The 17,805-nt window shown below is 42.5% G+C and overlaps 2 protein-coding genes across 2 annotated transcripts; one reads left to right on the forward strand and one right to left on the reverse strand.

Moving 5' to 3' along the window:
- Nucleotides 1–79: 79 nt before the first annotated feature.
- Nucleotides 80–7,776, forward strand: LOC311256478 (extracellular calcium-sensing receptor-like; the record flags this gene model as incomplete). The annotated part of the gene is made up of 8 exons (XM_084351560.1): nt 80–228; nt 597–891; nt 992–1,281; nt 1,624–1,916; nt 2,827–3,032; nt 3,155–3,376; nt 6,646–6,769; nt 6,872–7,776. Exons 1-8 carry the CDS (start codon nt 122–124, stop codon nt 7,774–7,776), a joined length of 2,442 nt encoding a protein of 813 aa, XP_084207686.1. The 5' UTR covers nt 80–121.
- A 2,010-nt stretch (nt 7,777–9,786) lies between these two features.
- Nucleotides 9,787–17,004, reverse strand: LOC311256493 (extracellular calcium-sensing receptor-like; the record flags this gene model as incomplete). The annotated part of the gene is made up of 7 exons (XM_084351574.1): nt 16,720–17,004; nt 16,331–16,620; nt 15,747–16,042; nt 14,301–14,506; nt 13,960–14,181; nt 10,766–10,889; nt 9,787–10,685 (listed from the first exon to the last, which is right to left on the reverse strand). Exons 1-7 carry the CDS (start codon nt 16,978–16,980, stop codon nt 9,787–9,789), a joined length of 2,298 nt encoding a protein of 765 aa, XP_084207700.1. The 5' UTR covers nt 16,981–17,004.
- Nucleotides 17,005–17,805: the final 801 nt, after the last annotated feature.

Genomic DNA, 17,805 nt, shown 5'->3' on the forward strand with positions numbered 1-17,805 from the left:
GAACTCAGCTCTGAAACAAAGCACTGGGCTTACAGAGGAAAGGACTGGTGCTGGGGTCAGCAGTGAGGCCCCATCTGTGAAATGTAAACTCCAGGGTACCACTCGTCTACCTGCATTCTCAATGGATGGTGACTATGTTATTGGTGCTGTTTTTGCCATTCACCACTACACACACAGACGGGTGCATAATTACACCACCATGCCTGAGTCACTAAAGTGCACAGGGAGGTTAGTAAGAGGGCAAAGTGGTGGATAAGTGGATTTTATACTAAATGGGGTTAGAAATGTTTTGCATTGTGTGATGTTTCAAAGCTTTTGTATAATATTTAAAACTTTTGCAAATGTATGTTTCATTACCAGGATAAGAAATAAAAATTAAGCCATTTTTGATCGACATGTTGACTATTTTTAAATATGTGCATTATGGACTGATATCTAATCCTGTGTTTGAATCGTGCTGGTCACTCTGTGATGTACATTTTGTTTACAGATGCAGTGCAGCCATCAGTCATAATTCCCATGAACAACAGTCTTGCTTAATTGTGTCTTTTCTGTTGAAACTAGATTTGAACAATTAAATCAGTTTCTTTGTGCAGCATTGACTCTCGTGAACTGCGCTTCTCGCGCGCAATGATCTTCGCCATCGAGGAGATTAACAACAGCACAGAGCTGCTGCCAGGGATCAAACTTGGTTATGAGATCCACGACTCGTGCAGCACAGTGCCTGTAGCGATGCATGTGACATTTCAGCTTTCAAATGGCCTGGACCCGGTGTTTTACACTGGTGACAATTGCTCACAATCTGGTATGGTGATGGCTATTGTCGGCGAGTCTGAGTCTACGCAATCTATCAGCATGTCGCGCATCATCGGGCCCTTCAACATTCCTCAAGTAAATATTATGAATTTGTTTCAAACTATTTCTTCAGTGTCCACCAGTGCTGATTTTTTTTTCTTTCCTGTAAATTCATTGCAATGCTGAATTCTTTTAGGTGAGCCACTTTGCCACTTGTGCATGCCTGTCTGATAAGCAGCAGTACCCAAATTTCTTTAGAACAATTCCGAGTGACCAGTTCCTGGCTGATGCACTGGCCAAGCTGCTGAAACACTTTGGCTGGACTTGGATAGGTGCTGTCCGGTCAGATTCAGACTATGGCAATAATGGCATGGCAACTTTCCTGCAGGCAGCACAGAAGGAGGGGATCTGTGTTGAATACTCTGAATCTTTACATCGGACCCACCCACGTAGCAGAATACAGAGAGTAGCTGACGTTATCCGCAGGTTTCTGCTTCACTGATTGTGCTTTTGTTGCCTGTGCTGTCACTGAACATCTCCACACAAAACCACAAAAAACATGTAATGTTCAAACATAAGACTGGAGACTATTTGATTATCTTAGTGGCAAATTGGGAATGTAGGCCTATATTTCTTCATCAAGTTTGTTCTATTACATGATGAGAGCAATACTCTATCTTCAACACCAAAGATAATAATTTGCAACGACTCTTTCTCTATCATATTCATTATTTTATTAATCAGGTAGCCTAACCCTCATTTTTCTTTATCTTAAGAATCTTGACAATGTTTTGGTGTAATATAATATTTACTATAATGTCCCTGCAGGTCGACAGCTGTGGTTATTGTGGCATTTACATACTCTGCAGAATTAACTCTCCTGCTGGGAGAGCTGTCGCTCAAGCCTTCTCCACCTCGCCAGTGGATAGGCAGTTACTGGGTAACTTACCGAGAAATGCTGAAGTTCAACTTCTGTGCCGGAGCCATTGGATTTGGCATTCAAACATCTGTCAATCCAGGTCTAAGAGAATTCTTGCTGGATCTGTCTCCAGCTAAAGTGGCTGCCTCTCCAGTGCTCACTGAGTTCTGGGAGGATGCGTTCAACTGCAGGATGGGAAAAGGTGAGAAAGTTGTACATTGCTGACATTCATAGTCTGGTCCATGAGGTTGTATTTTGTTGAATGTCTGTTTGAGGGGGCCTCCTGTGTTAAAATGTAAGCAGCTTCTTTAAGATCAAACCCCAGTTTTCCGTTGAGAGGGAAATCTACTGATATCAAAAGAACACAATGGACATATTTTTTCCTTTATAAGTGTGACTAATTATGTTATTATATCTTTTGGCAAAAACTGAAAGAGTTTCTTATATTAAAGAAAATAGAACAGTTGGCCCTACTTTTAAGTCTATTTTTTATATTTATTAGAACAATATTGATACACACTGTGGAATCACCAAGCTCTTAAAATGCACAAACATGGCCCCTGGGCTCTTAGTACTGTATTGTATTTTCATTTCTTTCATTATCTTTCCTTTTATTTTATTAAAATTTTCAGGAGGTGGGTCATTCGTCTATTCAGATAACAGCATTATTCTTCGATTTATATTTAGACATTTGAAGAATAACTTTGCTAGAACAGCACACGTTTTAATTCCAACTACATTTAAGCAGTACTATATGAGTTTCTACAAGGTATGTTTTGTAGTGGAAATAAATGAAAAGGAAAGTAAAAAAGAGTTTTACACGCATTAGAAAGAATTATATGACATTCTCAGAACATTTATTTATTTGCACTCATTAAAACAGCTGAGGTCAGTATGTAATTAATTAAAAAGTTGTGGAGATTTTCTAGCCTTTTGGACTTCACATCATAACATCTGATTACCGATCTGTATCTAAATATAGATACGCATGTTTCAAGGCATTGTTGGCAGTTTAAATAAAAAATAGAAATCATGAATTAAAAATAATCATAGTAAAATCATACATATTGTCAAAGCTAAAAACATGTTCCCCTTCCTTTGTGTGCTTTTAGATTCAGCCAAAGAAGAAACTGTGTGTGATGGAACTGAAGACATACAGACGCTACAGAGCCCGTACACTGACACATCTCAGCTCAGAGGCACTAACACAGTGTACAAGGCTGTTTATGCAATAGCACATGCCATTCATAGTGCAGCATGTGAGGACGCAAATTCTACAGCTCAGTGTGACAAATTCACTAGGATGGAGTCCAAACAGGTCAATGAAAGTGATCACATGAACATAACCAATGTCATGTTTCGTCGATAATGTAATTTATAAAATTTAGGTTAACTTTTTCCCATCTCTACCTACTTTTCTAACTTTACTTGTCGTCAAAGGTTCTTAACCAGCTCAAGAAAGTGAATTTTTCCCAAAATGGTTATGATGTGTCATTTGATGTCAATGGGGATCCTGTGGCCAGATACGACCTGGTTAACTGGCAACAAAGTGAGAGTGGCAGCCTTGAGATGGTGACAGTAGGGCTTTATGATGCATCACTGCCGGAGGGCCAGGAGTTCCGCATCAACAGGAATCTCACTTGGATGGATGGTGGCAAAGATGTAAGGAGCCCATCAGCAATAATCTAAGACATTAGAATTTCAAATTTGATAATCTTAAAGGGTACAAAATTTTACACTGGAAAATGCAGATGGATCGCTCTGGGGTTTGGGTAAGGGGACGAAGAGACCGGCTAAAACTAAAATGAAAGGACAAGCTAGAATGATACAGTGACATAGGCTGGTCAGCGCTGGAGGAAGGACAGTACGACTACCGGATGGGCGAAGCTACTAGAAGCTGAGTAAACTGGCAAAACTGGCAGTAAAGGCAGTACTTCTCACAGGACCCTGCCAGAGGCCAGTGGCAAAGACGGAAATCGTCTGAATGCAAGGAAGGAGAGTCTACGCAACGGATCCCCTCTGCAGGCCAGAGACAAAGACTGACACCTAACAGACTGGACACTGACAGGCTGGGGGCTAGAATGGTGCAGGTTAGCTGATTGTGAGAAGAGGAGGCTGCAGTGACTTGCTGTTTTGGCCAGCATGCTTGTTGCCGCCATGGTGCAAATTAGCTGACTGAAGGCTTGCATACTGATTTTTAATAGATTTTTAGATTTTTAGTATATGTAGAAATATAGTAGACAGTAAGCACTGTGACAGAAGGGTCTTTTTCTATGAACAAGAGTAATTGTTACTGGAAGAACAATTGCAATACACATATTGGCATTTGACTATGTGTTAAGACGATCTTGAAAATTTGTAATCCAATCCTTTTATTCAAGGACCTGCATGGCACACCAGAATATGTGTGAGTTTGTTTGTATGTATGTGTAGTGGGGAGGGCTGACTATGTGGGAACCAAGGTGGCTTACGCACTTTTTCCGGTCGGGAGGTTATTTAGAGGCAACGGAAGCTGGGTGTATCCTCTCTCTTCACTACCGGCACAACGCGGAAGCGTCGGACGCAGCGTGACAGACGGCAGGAAAGTGTTTGCGAGCCCAGTTCGAAGTCGGTCAGAGGAAGTCGGTCAGAGTGGTTGCCGTAAAGGCACGCCGTTACCTCATCTCATCTGAGCGCATAGTTGGAGCAGAGTTTATGAATAAAGTGTCATCACAGCATTAAGCAGGTTCCCGGCCTAGTGAAACTTGGATGAGCCTAAGGACATCATGTGTTATTTTGACTGTCGCTGTTTTTTCCCCATATTAAGTTATTCAGAGTCCTGGGCCGTTTGGTTTAATTTGTCTAGGTTATTTCGTTTGTTTTGTTTGTTTTTTTGTGTTTGGTTGTTTTTTTTGTTTGACTTTAACTTAGGTTGTGCAGGTGCAATATATGTGTAGGTAGTGTGCAAATCTAGACTTTAGCCTGGTGGACTCGAGAAAATAGGCTCACGGTTATTTTAGTGAGGCCCTCTGGTGCGCTCATAGCTTTGTGGCAGGGTGTGGTAATTTGTATATGTATGTATATAGTGTGCTGTGTTTGTCTGTGTGCGGTGATATCTTTTGCCCTGTGGGGTTTTAGTCTTTTTTTCTTTCACCACATGTGAGTGGGGTCCTCAACAGAATAACTGCCTCTGAACTCCTGCTCTACCTGAGCTATATAAAGTAATTGCATTAGTGGTTAACTAATCGTCCAGCTTATTGTCTTAACTAGTACAGATCTATTGCACAATTTAGTTCTGCCACAACTTTGACTAACTGTCCAGCTTATTGTCTTAAAGCTATGGTCTACGATTTGAAAGATTTGTTATTATTATTAACATCATTTAGATGGTGGTTATGACCCAATAGTACCACCCACACAATGTGGAGAGTAAAAGGAACCAAAAAAATCCATTCTCTCTAGTGTCTGTAAAACTGAAAAGAAATTGACCAATAGGAACCATCCGGCCCGGATGGCTCCTATTGGATCAATTTTCCGATCCAATCCTCGCTCACTCTCCTGCTCCTGCTCACGTCTGGTCCTGACCCACTTCCGCATTTGAAACTACAAGCGGACGAGAGGTTTGTTTTGCCCTGAGCAGTTCAGCTGCCTCTGCTCGCCCCACCGGCAAAGAGTCAAAGAAAGAAAGTCTGTCACTGAAAAGACACAAACCGGAGATGTGAAACAAAGAGGGCTCAAACCGAATAAACACCGGCTCATCGTTTGAACGGTGGCGAAAGGTCCGTGAAGATATGGACCCGGTGCTGATACAGCGGCGTTTCTGTTGAGCAGGTAACCTTCGTCTCTATTGTGGATGTTGTGACACAGATAACTTTCATGCCGATGCTGCTTATGACTGTGAAAGCTGCCGTTAGTTTGTTTCTGTTATTAGACGTGCCTGTCGCTGCAGTATTGTCAACAATTGTTTACTTGTTCGACGGAGACGTTAGCCTCTATGCTAGCATTGTAAGCTAACAACAAGTCTGAGTAGCACCGAACAGCAGCTGGGACACACACAGGATTGTTTTTCAGCCACAGGTGGAAGCGATCGTTGTGATGAAAGCTGGCGGCAGCATCTGTTAGTCTCTTGGCCCTCAGTAACTTTTAGAAGTGGCTAACTTAGCTGTTGTAACTTATTACGTAGCTGTAAGGTAACGTAGCATGCTAATGACGTTACGCTAGCTTGGCTGTGGAGCTTAGCTGTGGACATTGTAATGACTTACAAGATTTACGTGAGTTTCAACGTGCATTGTAATAACTTTATCTGTGAATCCGACATCGTTACTCCGCATTCAAAGCTGGGCTGTATTTGGTTTCTGCCGGCTTGTTGCTCTTGGTGCTTGTTGCGGGACGTATAAAGTTCGTTGAAGAGAAAAAAAAAAAAAAAAAAAAAAACCTTGTTGCGGGACGTATAAAGTTCGTTGAAGAGAGAGAGAAAAAAAAAAGCTTGTAGCGGGAGGGGGTGTGTCGCGGGACTCCGAGGGGAGAGCGATACGAGCTCGGAGGGGAGGGGTTAAGGAGCACAGAGGGGAGGGGGGTGTGTGTGGGGGGGATGCTTTTTTCAAACCTTTCTCAGATCGTAGACCAGAGCTTTAACTAGTTGAGATTGATTGCACGATTTAGGTCTGCCACAACTTGACTAACTGTCCAGCTTATTGTCTTAATTAACAAGTGCCTGGTGGTGTATTTGGCTACTGTGTAGCTCTAGACTATTTTAATTAGAGTGGCTCAAATTGTGCTCTTTTGTTTTTGGGTTATTTATTGGAAATAAAATTAATTATATTTTTGAAGCCATCAGCCTCTCGTCCCGTTTATTCTGGACTGTGCCTGTGTTTAAGTGATGAACTAGGGTGTGAATCCATAACGGGTTAGTCCTTGTAGTACTTTACCATTACTACATATGTATGTGCCAGGTGCCTGTGTCAGTGTGCAGTGAAAGCTGTCCTCCAGGAACTCGTAAAGTGCTTCAGAAAGGAAAACCCATCTGCTGTTATGACTGTATACCGTGTCCTGAGGGAGAGATTAGCAATACTACAGGTATGTTTTTTCTTTTTAATTTTCTTCTTTCTTTTTTTTTTTCAAGGTATGTCTATAACATCAATTTTATTACTGCTAAAAGCCCTCTCGTATTAATTTCAGATTCCCCTGATTGTTTCCCTTGCCCCAAGGAGTTCTGGCCTAATGCAGAGAGAGACACTTGTTTCCCCAAGCCTGTAGAGTTTCTTTCCTTTGACGAGGTCCTAGGAATCATCCTGGCTGCATTCTCAGTTGCTGGTGCCTGTCTTGCCATTGTGACAACGGCTATCTTCTTTTGTCACAGGACATCCCCGATTGTCAGGGCCAACAACTCTGAGCTGAGCTTCTTGCTGCTCTTCTCCCTGACTCTATGTTTCTTATGTTCATTAACTTTCATTGGAGCACCCTCTGATTGGTCCTGCAGGCTGCGGCACACAGCGTTTGGGATCACCTTTGTCCTCTGTATCTCTTGTGTTCTTGGGAAAACTATAGTCGTGTTAATGGCCTTCAAAGCTACACTCCCAGGTAGTAATGTCATGAAATGGTTCGGCCCTCTACAGCAAAGGATAACTGTAGTATCTTTCACATTTATTCAAGTTTTAATATGTACTATTTGGTTGTGTCTTAGTCCTCCTTTTCGATTGGAAAACCTAACTATATATAAGGAGAGAATCATCCTAGAGTGTGCATTAGGATCAGCTATTGGGTTCTGGGTTGTACTTGGGTACATAGGCCTACTGGCTCTCTTTTGCTTAGTGTTAGCTGTCCTAGCCCGGAAACTGCCTGATAATTTTAACGAGGCCAAGCTGATCACCTTCAGCATGCTGATATTTTGTGCAGTCTGGATCACCTTTATCCCAGCATATGTCAGCTCTCCTGGTAAATTCACTGTGGCTGTGGAGATATTTGCTATTCTGGCCTCCAGTTTTGGACTAATACTGTGTATATTTGCTCCAAAGTGTTACATCATATTGTTTAAGCCAGAGAAGAACACCAAGAAACATTTAATGAATAAAAATCAATCCTAAGACATCTGAGGTTATGAAATTGTTAAGGTGGCAACATACAGTCTAGAGCAGACCTAGTCAACTGGTGGACCGTGGGCCAATTGCAGCCCTTTAACCATGTCATTCTGGCCCTTTGGTCATTCTGTTAGTTGTCTGTTTAACCAACTCCATGGTGATGCCTCTTGCTCTGGACAGAAATATTCTTGTTTCATTCGAAAATGTATACCCAGGCTTTTAAAAAAGAGGAAAATTAAAAGGATTGAACTGATAACCTACTTCTAAGATTAAATAATATTGTTCAAGTTGTTTTATTACATTTGACTTCCAAGCTTTGCAAATCAGGCATCAGGATGTAAAAGTTCACCTTTTTTCAAATGTGGCCCTTCTAAAAACAGTGGTTGAATACAGTGTATATTCAGCACAGTCTTCAGTGAAATAAATCAAACATTTACATTTGAAGGCTTTTTAAAAAAAAAAAGTTTCACATTAAAGCTTTTCTTAATTTCAGTGTTGTGTTTTTCAGATCATTTTTTTGTCGTTTTGCACAAAAATGTTAAAATAGCTCAATAAAGTCTTAATTATCTTAAAAAATGTGTGGAACTGACTTTTGTGTTTCAAATGAATCATAGTGGAACAAAAGTTCTGGTGATTTATTTAAAATAAGATTAAATCACAGTAAAGACACATTTAAGGTGTGAATTTAACATGTGCATCTGCATATATATACATATACATATATATATATGAAAAAAGAGACAGTGACTCTTAATTCTACATGTGAATCATAGAAACATTTTGGGCAAGAGTTCATCAAAAGCATCACATATAGCATTTTCTCTCTGATGTACAGTATGTTGATGTAAAGGCAGGGGCGGTTTCTCATATTGGCAATATATATGAGAAACTGAAAAATATATAATATGGGCAGCCGCCCAGGGTGGCATGAGCGCCCACAAAAAAAAAAAAAAAATTAAATACATAGATAAAAGAGAGAGCGGACAGCCGCCCACAGTTACCGGCGCTGTAGCAGCCGTCTCCGGGCTTATCTTGTCATCTCGGAGGATCGACCCCGGTGCCGACCCGTACCGGCTGCCTTAAATTTGTTTGCATTCATTTCATCCGGTTTTTGTATTGCACATTTACATGTCCAGTCAATGATGTTATGTTGCCGTGTGGGCGGCTGGGCACCCTCTGTTTTGTAAAGATGCGTCTTGGATTTCTCCTGTGGCCAGATATGAGCTGGTTAACTGGCAAAAAAGTGAGAGTGGCAGCATTGAGATGGTGACAGTAGGGCACTATGATGCATCACTGCCAGTGGGACAGGAGTTCCGAATCAACAGGAACCTCATGTGGGTGGAGGGTAACACACAAGTAAGGCGACCAAAAGCAACAATCAAACATATTCCTATTTCAAATTTGGTGGAATTTGTTTCTATTCTGTATAGGTTTTGCCCTCTAAAAGCTGTCACTATTGGATTCATCCCCGCACAATAACTATGGATAACACCGTACCCACCAGGACTGTAGGGTGTTTTTCAAACAGCAAACCCTGGATTAATCCTGACATAAAGGCTATCTTTAAAGCTGGAGAGAGGCTGGGATGGAAACAACTGCGCTCCCCCCTCCCCTCCCTGTTTCGACTCCGTAGCTCCACACCGTCTTTTGCCTGGATTCTTGTGGACTGTGGCGCTTGAAATATTCACGTCGGAACTTTTATGTCATACACTTGCCATGGCCGAATTACAGGTAAGAAAGTACTTTACCTTTCTCTCGTGAACAAATTGAATGTATGAACAAACAAACATTACTTTTGCATTGTTTAGAAGAGCGATAGAGACCGACAACAATTATTTCTTGCTAACGTCTCAGCATGACATAGCCTACATGTCTGGCACTAATAAAGCCACGATATTTGTCATACTGACGTGATACTTATACAGCAAAATCTAATGACAACAGCAACACTTATATATCACGGGAAAGAGGTGTGAATGCTAACAAGATATAACCATAACCTCAGATGTCTTTGGATTAATTTTTATTCATTAAATGTTTCTTGGTGTTCTTCTCTGGCTTAAACAATATGATGTAACACTTTGGAGCAAATATACACAGTATCAGTCCAAAACTGGAGGCTAGAATTGCAAATATCTCCACAGCCACAGTAAATTTTCCAGGAGAGCTGACATAAGCTGGGATAAAGGTGATCCAGACTGCACAGAATATCAGCATGCTGAAGGTGATCAGCTTGGCTTCATTAAAATTATCAGGCAGTTTTCGGGCAAGGACAGCTAACACTAAGCAAAAGACAGCCAGTAGGCCTATGTACCCAAGAACAGCCCAGAACCCAATAGCTGAGCCTAATGCACACTCCAGGATGATTCTCTTCTTGTATATACTAAGGTTTTTCATTGGAAAAGGAGGACTTAGACCCAACCAAATAGTACATATTAAAACTTGAATGAATGTGAAAGAAACGACAGTCATTCTTTGCTGTGGAGGGCCAAACCATTTCATGACTTTACTACCTGGGAGTGTAGCTTTGAAGGCCATTAGCACTACTATTGTTTTTCCAAGAACACAAGCGATGCAGAGGACGAAAGTGATCCCAAACGCTGTGTGGCGCAGCATGCAGGACCAATCAGAGGGTGCTCCAATGAAAGTTAATGAACATAAGAAACATAGAGTCAGGGAGAAGAGCAGCAGAAAGCTCAGCTCGGAATTGTTGGCCCTGACAATCGGGGATGTCCTGTGATAAAAGAACACAGCCGCTGTTATAATGGCAAGACAGGCACCAGCACCTGAGAATGCAGCCAGGATGATTCCTAGGACCTCGTCAAAGGAAAGAAACTCTACAGGCTTGGGGAGACAAGTGTCTCCCTCTGCATTAGGCCAGAACTCCTTGGGGCAAGGGAAACAATCAGGGGAATCTGAAACAATAAACAAAAAAGGGCTTTTAGCAGTAATATAGGTGAAGTTGTAAATATGGACTTGGAAAAAAAAAACATACCTGTAGCATTGCTTATCTCTCCCTCAGGACATGGTATACAATCATAACAGCAGATGGGTTTTCCTTTCTGAAGCATTTTACGAGTTCCTGGAGGACAGTTGTCACTGCACACTGACACAGGCACCTGGTACAAAGATACAAACAAACTCACACATATTCAGATGTGAACACCTTTGATCTGTTTAGAACATTTTTTCAAGTTTGTCTTAAAACAATACTTAAATGAAAATGCGTGTATTGACAGTGTTGATGTCTTGGAGGAGGGAGGAGGGAATCGGGTCAAGGGAACAGGTGGTGGCACGGTGAGATGTGACTAGTGTGTGAACATCTTCAGAGGAGAGGGGGCTGAAGCAGGTAAGGCTATCAGAGGTAAGGGTTGGGGGGAGGTGCTTTCTGGATGGGCATAGGAGTAAAGGAAGAGCTGATGTCTTAATTTCTTGGTAAAGTAAGTTGCAAAGATATCAGCAGTGAGGGGGAAGAAGAGGGAGAGGTAGGAGGGGTGAGGAGAGAAGAGAACAAGGAGAATAGTTTCCTGGGGTTGGAGGCAGAGGAGTTGATCTTTGACAGGTAGAAGGCAAATTTGGCTGCTGATACAGTTGAGGTGAAGTCAGAGAGGAGGAGGTGGTAGTGAGCAAGGTCATCAGCATGATGTGATTTGTTCCATTTTCTCTCTGCTGCTGTAGCACCGATCTATTGGTGCGCAGAGATTCAGACAGCCAGGGAGGGGTTGGAGACGATTATGCCGGTCGGGAGGTGAGGGGACAGAGAGTGTGTAATGAGGAGAAGAGGGAGGATAACAGATTGGAGGAGGCTTCCTTGGTGGACATTAGAGAGAATTGTTCTGTGGATGGTAGTGAGGAAAGAACAATTGAGGAGAGAGTGGAAGAAGTCAATGAATTCAGATGAGCGCAGCTTCTCAGGCTGGATGTTGAAGTCACCTCGGACAACGAGTGGTGCGCCATCGTCAGGGGAGCAGCTTAGGAGGGCGTCCATCTCATCAAAGAAGTCATGGAGAGGACCGGGAGGGCGATAGATTACCACAATGTTGAGCTTGAAAGGAAGGGTGACAGAGACAGCGTGGAATTCAAGTGCAGATCTGGGTAGGTGGTCCAGGGGAAGGACCTGGTAGGACCACATGGGTGTGATGAGGAGTCCAGTTCCTCCATGGGCTGAAATGTTATCCACCTTCTTCACTGCAGACTGGCAGTCCCATAGGCCCCCTAGTACTCCAAGTTCAGTACCAGTGGAGAATGTTGGGTAACAGAGATTGGCTGGATTACAGCCTTGAGCAATGGGTCTCCGGTGAGATCTTCTCTGTTTTGATGTCCTGACTGGGATTGGGTAGGATGACATCATCCATCATGGCTGTGATGGATGATGGACAATGAGTTACTTGGACTCCCTCGATCCCTAAGTCTTCGTTCGGCTGTCCTGACACTGTAGTGAGTAGCCCATATGTGCTAGATTTACCTCATGCAGGCTTAGCTCCGCCCTGTAATCAAGCCTTTTCACCACAGCTGACTTGGCCGAAACTGACTGATAACCACTCAGCTTCAACAAATTCACAAGAATTTACACAAAAAGTATCTAGACAAGATTAAATATTGCAACTAACAAGTTCTACCGCTTCTTTCCCCTAGACAAAATGTAACAGCTTTCCAACTCTTGCTGGAGTTTGGTTCCAGAACCACCACTGTGTGTAAAGTTGAACCCCACTATATCTAGCTGGTACCTCTCTACCTCCCGCACTACCTCTCTACCTCCCCCACCAGAGGTTACATTACATGTACCAAGGTCTAGTCTGCAAACCAGGGGTCAGGATGGCCCCTCGCCATTCACACACTGCACCCAAACCCATTTCTCTCCCCTGCAGGTGGTGAGTCAACAAGGGTCAGCTCCATGTTGTTTCTTTAGGCTAAGTCCCACCAGGCCCAATGCCACCAGACGTGCGCCAGCGGGCTCCCCTCCCATCATCCGTCATGCAATCACCTCATTCCCCATCAGCTTAACCATCCATTTCCACACCTGGACCTCATTACCATCATTAGTCACTCATTCATACGCAAGCCCAGGTCCTTTGTTCCTCTCTCACTTTGTCTCCAATGTCTCCAGTGTCCTGTCTGATCACATGTACTAAAGCAAACTTCTCTAAAACCCTCTAGAATAAGTGGGGCTCCCGCCAATGTCCAGCTTCTCTGCTGCTACCTCTTCCTGGCCGTCATGCTGCGGAGGTCCTGCAGCCCTGTGAACTTGAGCCACTATTGCCCAGTGACCCAGAGCCTCCGCAGGTCAGTGCCATGATCTAAACTCTGTTTCTGAGTCGGGGGTTCCACCTGACATCTCTTCTATAATGGGGTTGGTTGACACCTTTCCTGTTATTGGGCCACCCGACACCTTGGCTGTTCTTGAGTCCAACATATGCCCAGTTCATAAGTGTAATGTCTCTCTTGTTCCTGAATCCGGATCAGCTGATGCCAAAACTGTTACTGGTCAACATCAATACTGGTTCCCCATATCCGTTCTTGCCAACACCTGCTCCTGGTTCCCCGTCAACAGTCGGGCTGACACCTGTTCCTGGTCCCCAGTTGGTAGCCTGTTCAACAACTGTTCCTGCTCTTCCATTGGTGGTCCGGCTGACACCTGTTCCTGGTTCCCCATCTGTGCTCTGGCCCACTCCTGCTTCTGGGGCCCAGTCAGGGGTCCAGCTGACATCTGTTCTTGGTTTCCCGTCTGTGATCTGGCTGTCATCTTCTTTTGTTCCCCATTGGCATTCTGACCAAAACCTGCCCCTAATTCTCAATTGGCAGTCTGGCCATCACCTGTTCTTTGTCCCCAGTCAGCAGCCTGACCAAAACCTGTTCCTGGTCCCCTGCCAACAGTACAGCCAATTCCTACTTATGGTTTACTGATGGCAGCCCAGCAGACGCCTGTTCGCGATTCCCAATTGGTGTCCTTACCAACCCCTGGTTCACAGTCTGTGGCGGCGCTGAACTCCAACTCCAAAGCCTCAGTTGATTTTCCTACCAAGCCAGACCTCCCCAGGTTAACAGTCCACTGTCTTTGCAGATTGGTGGAAACTTCTTCAATGTCCCTCCTGTTTTTCACATATTGACTGCTTTAAGCAAACAAAATCTGGGAGAATCTGGGAGATTTGAAACATGAAAATGACAGATTATTACTTCTCGTCTCCTTACTTGTGTGCTACCCTCCACCCAGGTGAGGTTCTTGTTGATACGAAACTCCTGGCCTTCTGGCAGTGATGAATCATAGTGCCCTACTGTCACCATCTCAATGCTGCCACTGTCCCTTTTCTGCCAGTTAACCAGCTCATATCTGGCCACAGGATCCCCGTTGGCATCAAATGACACATTATAACCATTTTTGGAAAAATGTACTTTCTTCAGCTGAGTAAAAACCTGAGGATGAAATAAAGTTACAATTAGTTAACAATTAGGGAGCAAGAGGAAATATTTAACTTTAAATTCATAAAAAGTAAAAATGGCACTGGGGAGTTCACCCATTTACTTTGACTGACCTGTTTGGACTCTATTCTGGTGAGCTTGTTACACTGAGTTTTAGAATGTGTATCTTGACACACTGTATTATGAATAGCATGTGCTATTGCATAAACAGCCTTGTACACCATGTTGGTGACTCGGAGTTGAGATGTGTCAGTGTATGAGTCCTGGAGTGTCTTTATGTCTTCAGTTCCATCACACACGCTGTCATCTATGGATGCTTCTAAAAACACACAGAGACAGTGAAACATGTTTTTAGCATTGACATTAATGGTTCATTATCAGTCTGTGTGTCTTCTCCTTTTATTTTATTTCAACCAGCAAACATGCCCTGCAGAAACGCATACAGTACTGTTCAAATGTTTGTATTTGCCTTCTTCAAAAGTTTGATTCGTTGCACTTTCTAAGAGGACTGCCCTCTAGTTTTTCAATGGTCTTTAATGACTTTCGGAGCAGAAAGTCTTTATGAATAGATGTTATTTTGCACAAAAAGTTGTGTTTTTACAGGGACAACAAAACACACAAAGGGTCAACCAGACTGACAATTGAAAGGGGAAAAAGGGAAAAAAGATACTTCTGAGCATTAGTTAAATAACATAAGAAATCTCCAATCACTGGATAAATGAACTGGAATCAAAATATATTTGTTCCTCTTTCAGTGACAAGCGCACAATAATGCATTTGACAAATTGAAATTAGCAGGTGTGTAGCTCAGCAAAGCTATTCTTAAAACTTCAAAATAGAAATGGATTATTATTCTAGGGTTATCACTATTGGAATTGGATTATGGAATTTCATATGAACAAACTATCGTCTGAGTAATCCCAGCTTAAACCCATTAACTCTATCTACTGAATAGACTGCAGATGCCCTCCCACTCCCACCTGCAAACAAAAAAATACTGGATTGGTGTGTTTTTTATATAGTTCTAATCAATTTATAAAACAGACTTCTGTTACATTATATTTCAAAGTATCATTTTCCAGACATGTCTTTATATTTTTTCTATAAGATACGACACTGTTCGTTGTCAGACCAAGTGATCAGATGATTAGTCACATTTATAAGAGAAAAAACATATTTACAACTTTCAAGTAATGACAAACTTTACTTTTTTTAATGTTTATGTGTTTATAAGAAATTATCTGAAATCACCGTCAGTCTAATTTGGCTTATGAGATGTACATGTAGCATGACTGATACATTCTAGTGAGTAAAATGTTTTCTTTTGTCTCTGTAATGGGTACATCTGATTCATGTAGTCAGAGTCAGCATTTCATAATCTCGGAGAGATTACTTGACCTGAAATTGGAATCTAAGGTTTCTTGGGTTTTAAAGCAGCTGATGACTATTTACCACAGGAAGCTCCACTCAGACAGACATTCAGCAAAACAACCCAACCACAAGGGCTCCACTATGAAGCTGAATTTCAGCTATGTTAAAAATCAACACAACTTTCTTACTTTTTTCCAGCCTGCAGTTGAATGCATCCTCCCAGAACTCAGTAAGCAATGGAGAGGCAGCCACTTTAGTGGGAGAGAGATCCAGCAAGAATTCTCTCAGACCTGGGATGACAGATTTCTGAATGCCAAATCCGATGGCTCCAGCACAGAAGCTGAACTTTAGCATCTCTCGGTTGGTTACCCAGGCCTCACTGCCTAGCCACTGGCGAGGTGGAGAAGGCTTGAGTGCCAGCTCCTCCAAAAGGATCCTCAGTTCTGCAGAGGCTGTAAATGCCACAATAACCACAGCTTTTGACCTGCAGGGACATTATAGTAGACCAATACAAGTATCAAGATACTTAAGACAAAGAAACTTTTTGGTCTTGATTATAATCTATCGCTCTATTTATTTCTGTTTTTAACATTAGTTATAATTATGTGACTATAAACTTAAAAAAGATGAATTCCCAATTTCTAAGATATAAAACATGCTTCTGTTTCATATTTGAATTAAGGTTTTTTGTGGTTTTGTGTGCAGAAGCTTGGTGTCTGAGCACAGACAAAAAAAAAAGAAAAAAGAAAAGCACAATCAGTGAAGTAGAAACCTGCGGATAACGTCAGCTACTCTCTGTATTCTGCTACGTGGGTGGGCCCGATGGAAAGATTCTGAATATTCCACACAGATCCCTTCCTTCTGTGCTGCATCCAGGAAAGAGGCCATGCCATTATTGCCATAGTCTGAATCTGACCGGACAGCACCTATCCAAGTCCAACCAAAGTGTTTTACCAGCTTGGCCAGCGCGTCAGCCTGGAACTGGTCACTGGGGATTGTTCTGAAGAAACTCCGAAACTGCTGCTTATCAGACAGGCATGCACAAGTGGCAAAGTGGCTCACCTAAAGGAATACAGCATTGTAATTATTTAACAGAACAGTAAAAAAGCGCTGACCTACACTGAAGACATTGTTGTCAGAAATGTAGTCAGTTATATTTACTTGAGGAATTTCAAAGGACCCGATGACGCGCGACATGCTGATGGATGGCGTTGATCCAGACTCACCAACAATAGCCATCACCATACCAGATTGTGAGCAATTTTCACCAGTGTAAAACACAGGGTCTAGGCTGTTTGAAAGCTGGAATGTCACATGCATTGTCACAGGCACTGAGGTGCACGAGTCATGGATCTGATAACCAAGTTTGATGCCTGGCAGCAGCTCCGTGCTGTTGTTAATTTCCTCGATGGTGAAGACCATTGCATGCGCAAAACGCAGTTCACGAGAGTCAATGCTGCACACAGACAATTATGTCACTGTTCAAATCTACATGTGATGAGCACAAATCACAGTTTTGACAGAAAACACACAATTGCAGTCCTATAATTGAAAGCTGCGCTGTATCTGTTGGTAGAATTTACCTCACAGAATTATCTGAACAGCAACATTCAAAACACAGTATGAGAAGATATCAGTTCATACTGCACAGATTTAAACATATTCAGCTAAATCAAAAGGTACATTTTCTTTCATCATGTTTGTTAAACTTTTCTTTTTTTTTTTTTTTTTCAAGTATTCCAAAAGCTTTGCAGCATGATTCTCCATTTTACTGACCTCCCTGTGCACTTTTGTGACTCAGGCATGGTGGTGTAGTTATGCATCACTGTCTGTTTGTAGTGGTGTATGGAGAAAACACCACCTATCACGTAGTCACCATCCATTGAGAATACAGGTAGACGAGTGGTACCCTGGAGTTTACATTTTACAGATGAGGCCTCAGCACCAGTCTTTTCCTCTGTGAGCACAGCACTAAGTTTCAGAGCTGAGTTCACCTGACATAAACTCAGTGACAGGATCAAGCCAATGAGGAGAGCTGAGATCTCCATCCCTGAAGTGTCTGCATGTGAGCATATTGTGTATGTTTGCACTGGTTTTAATAGATTTTCAGACGAAAGCCTCCCTCCTTCTACTGTGCGTCAGCTTACTATTCATCAGGGAGAGTACGGCATTAGATATTGGTCCTTCATGAATTGCTGTAAAACATTGTAAACACCGTATTTTGTTCTAATTGCAACCCGTCACTGC

The sequence above is a fragment of the Pagrus pagrus genome, assembly GCF_965226575.1.
Source record: "Pagrus pagrus genome assembly, chromosome: 4".
Taxonomy (NCBI): Eukaryota; Metazoa; Chordata; class Actinopteri; order Spariformes; family Sparidae; genus Pagrus; species Pagrus pagrus.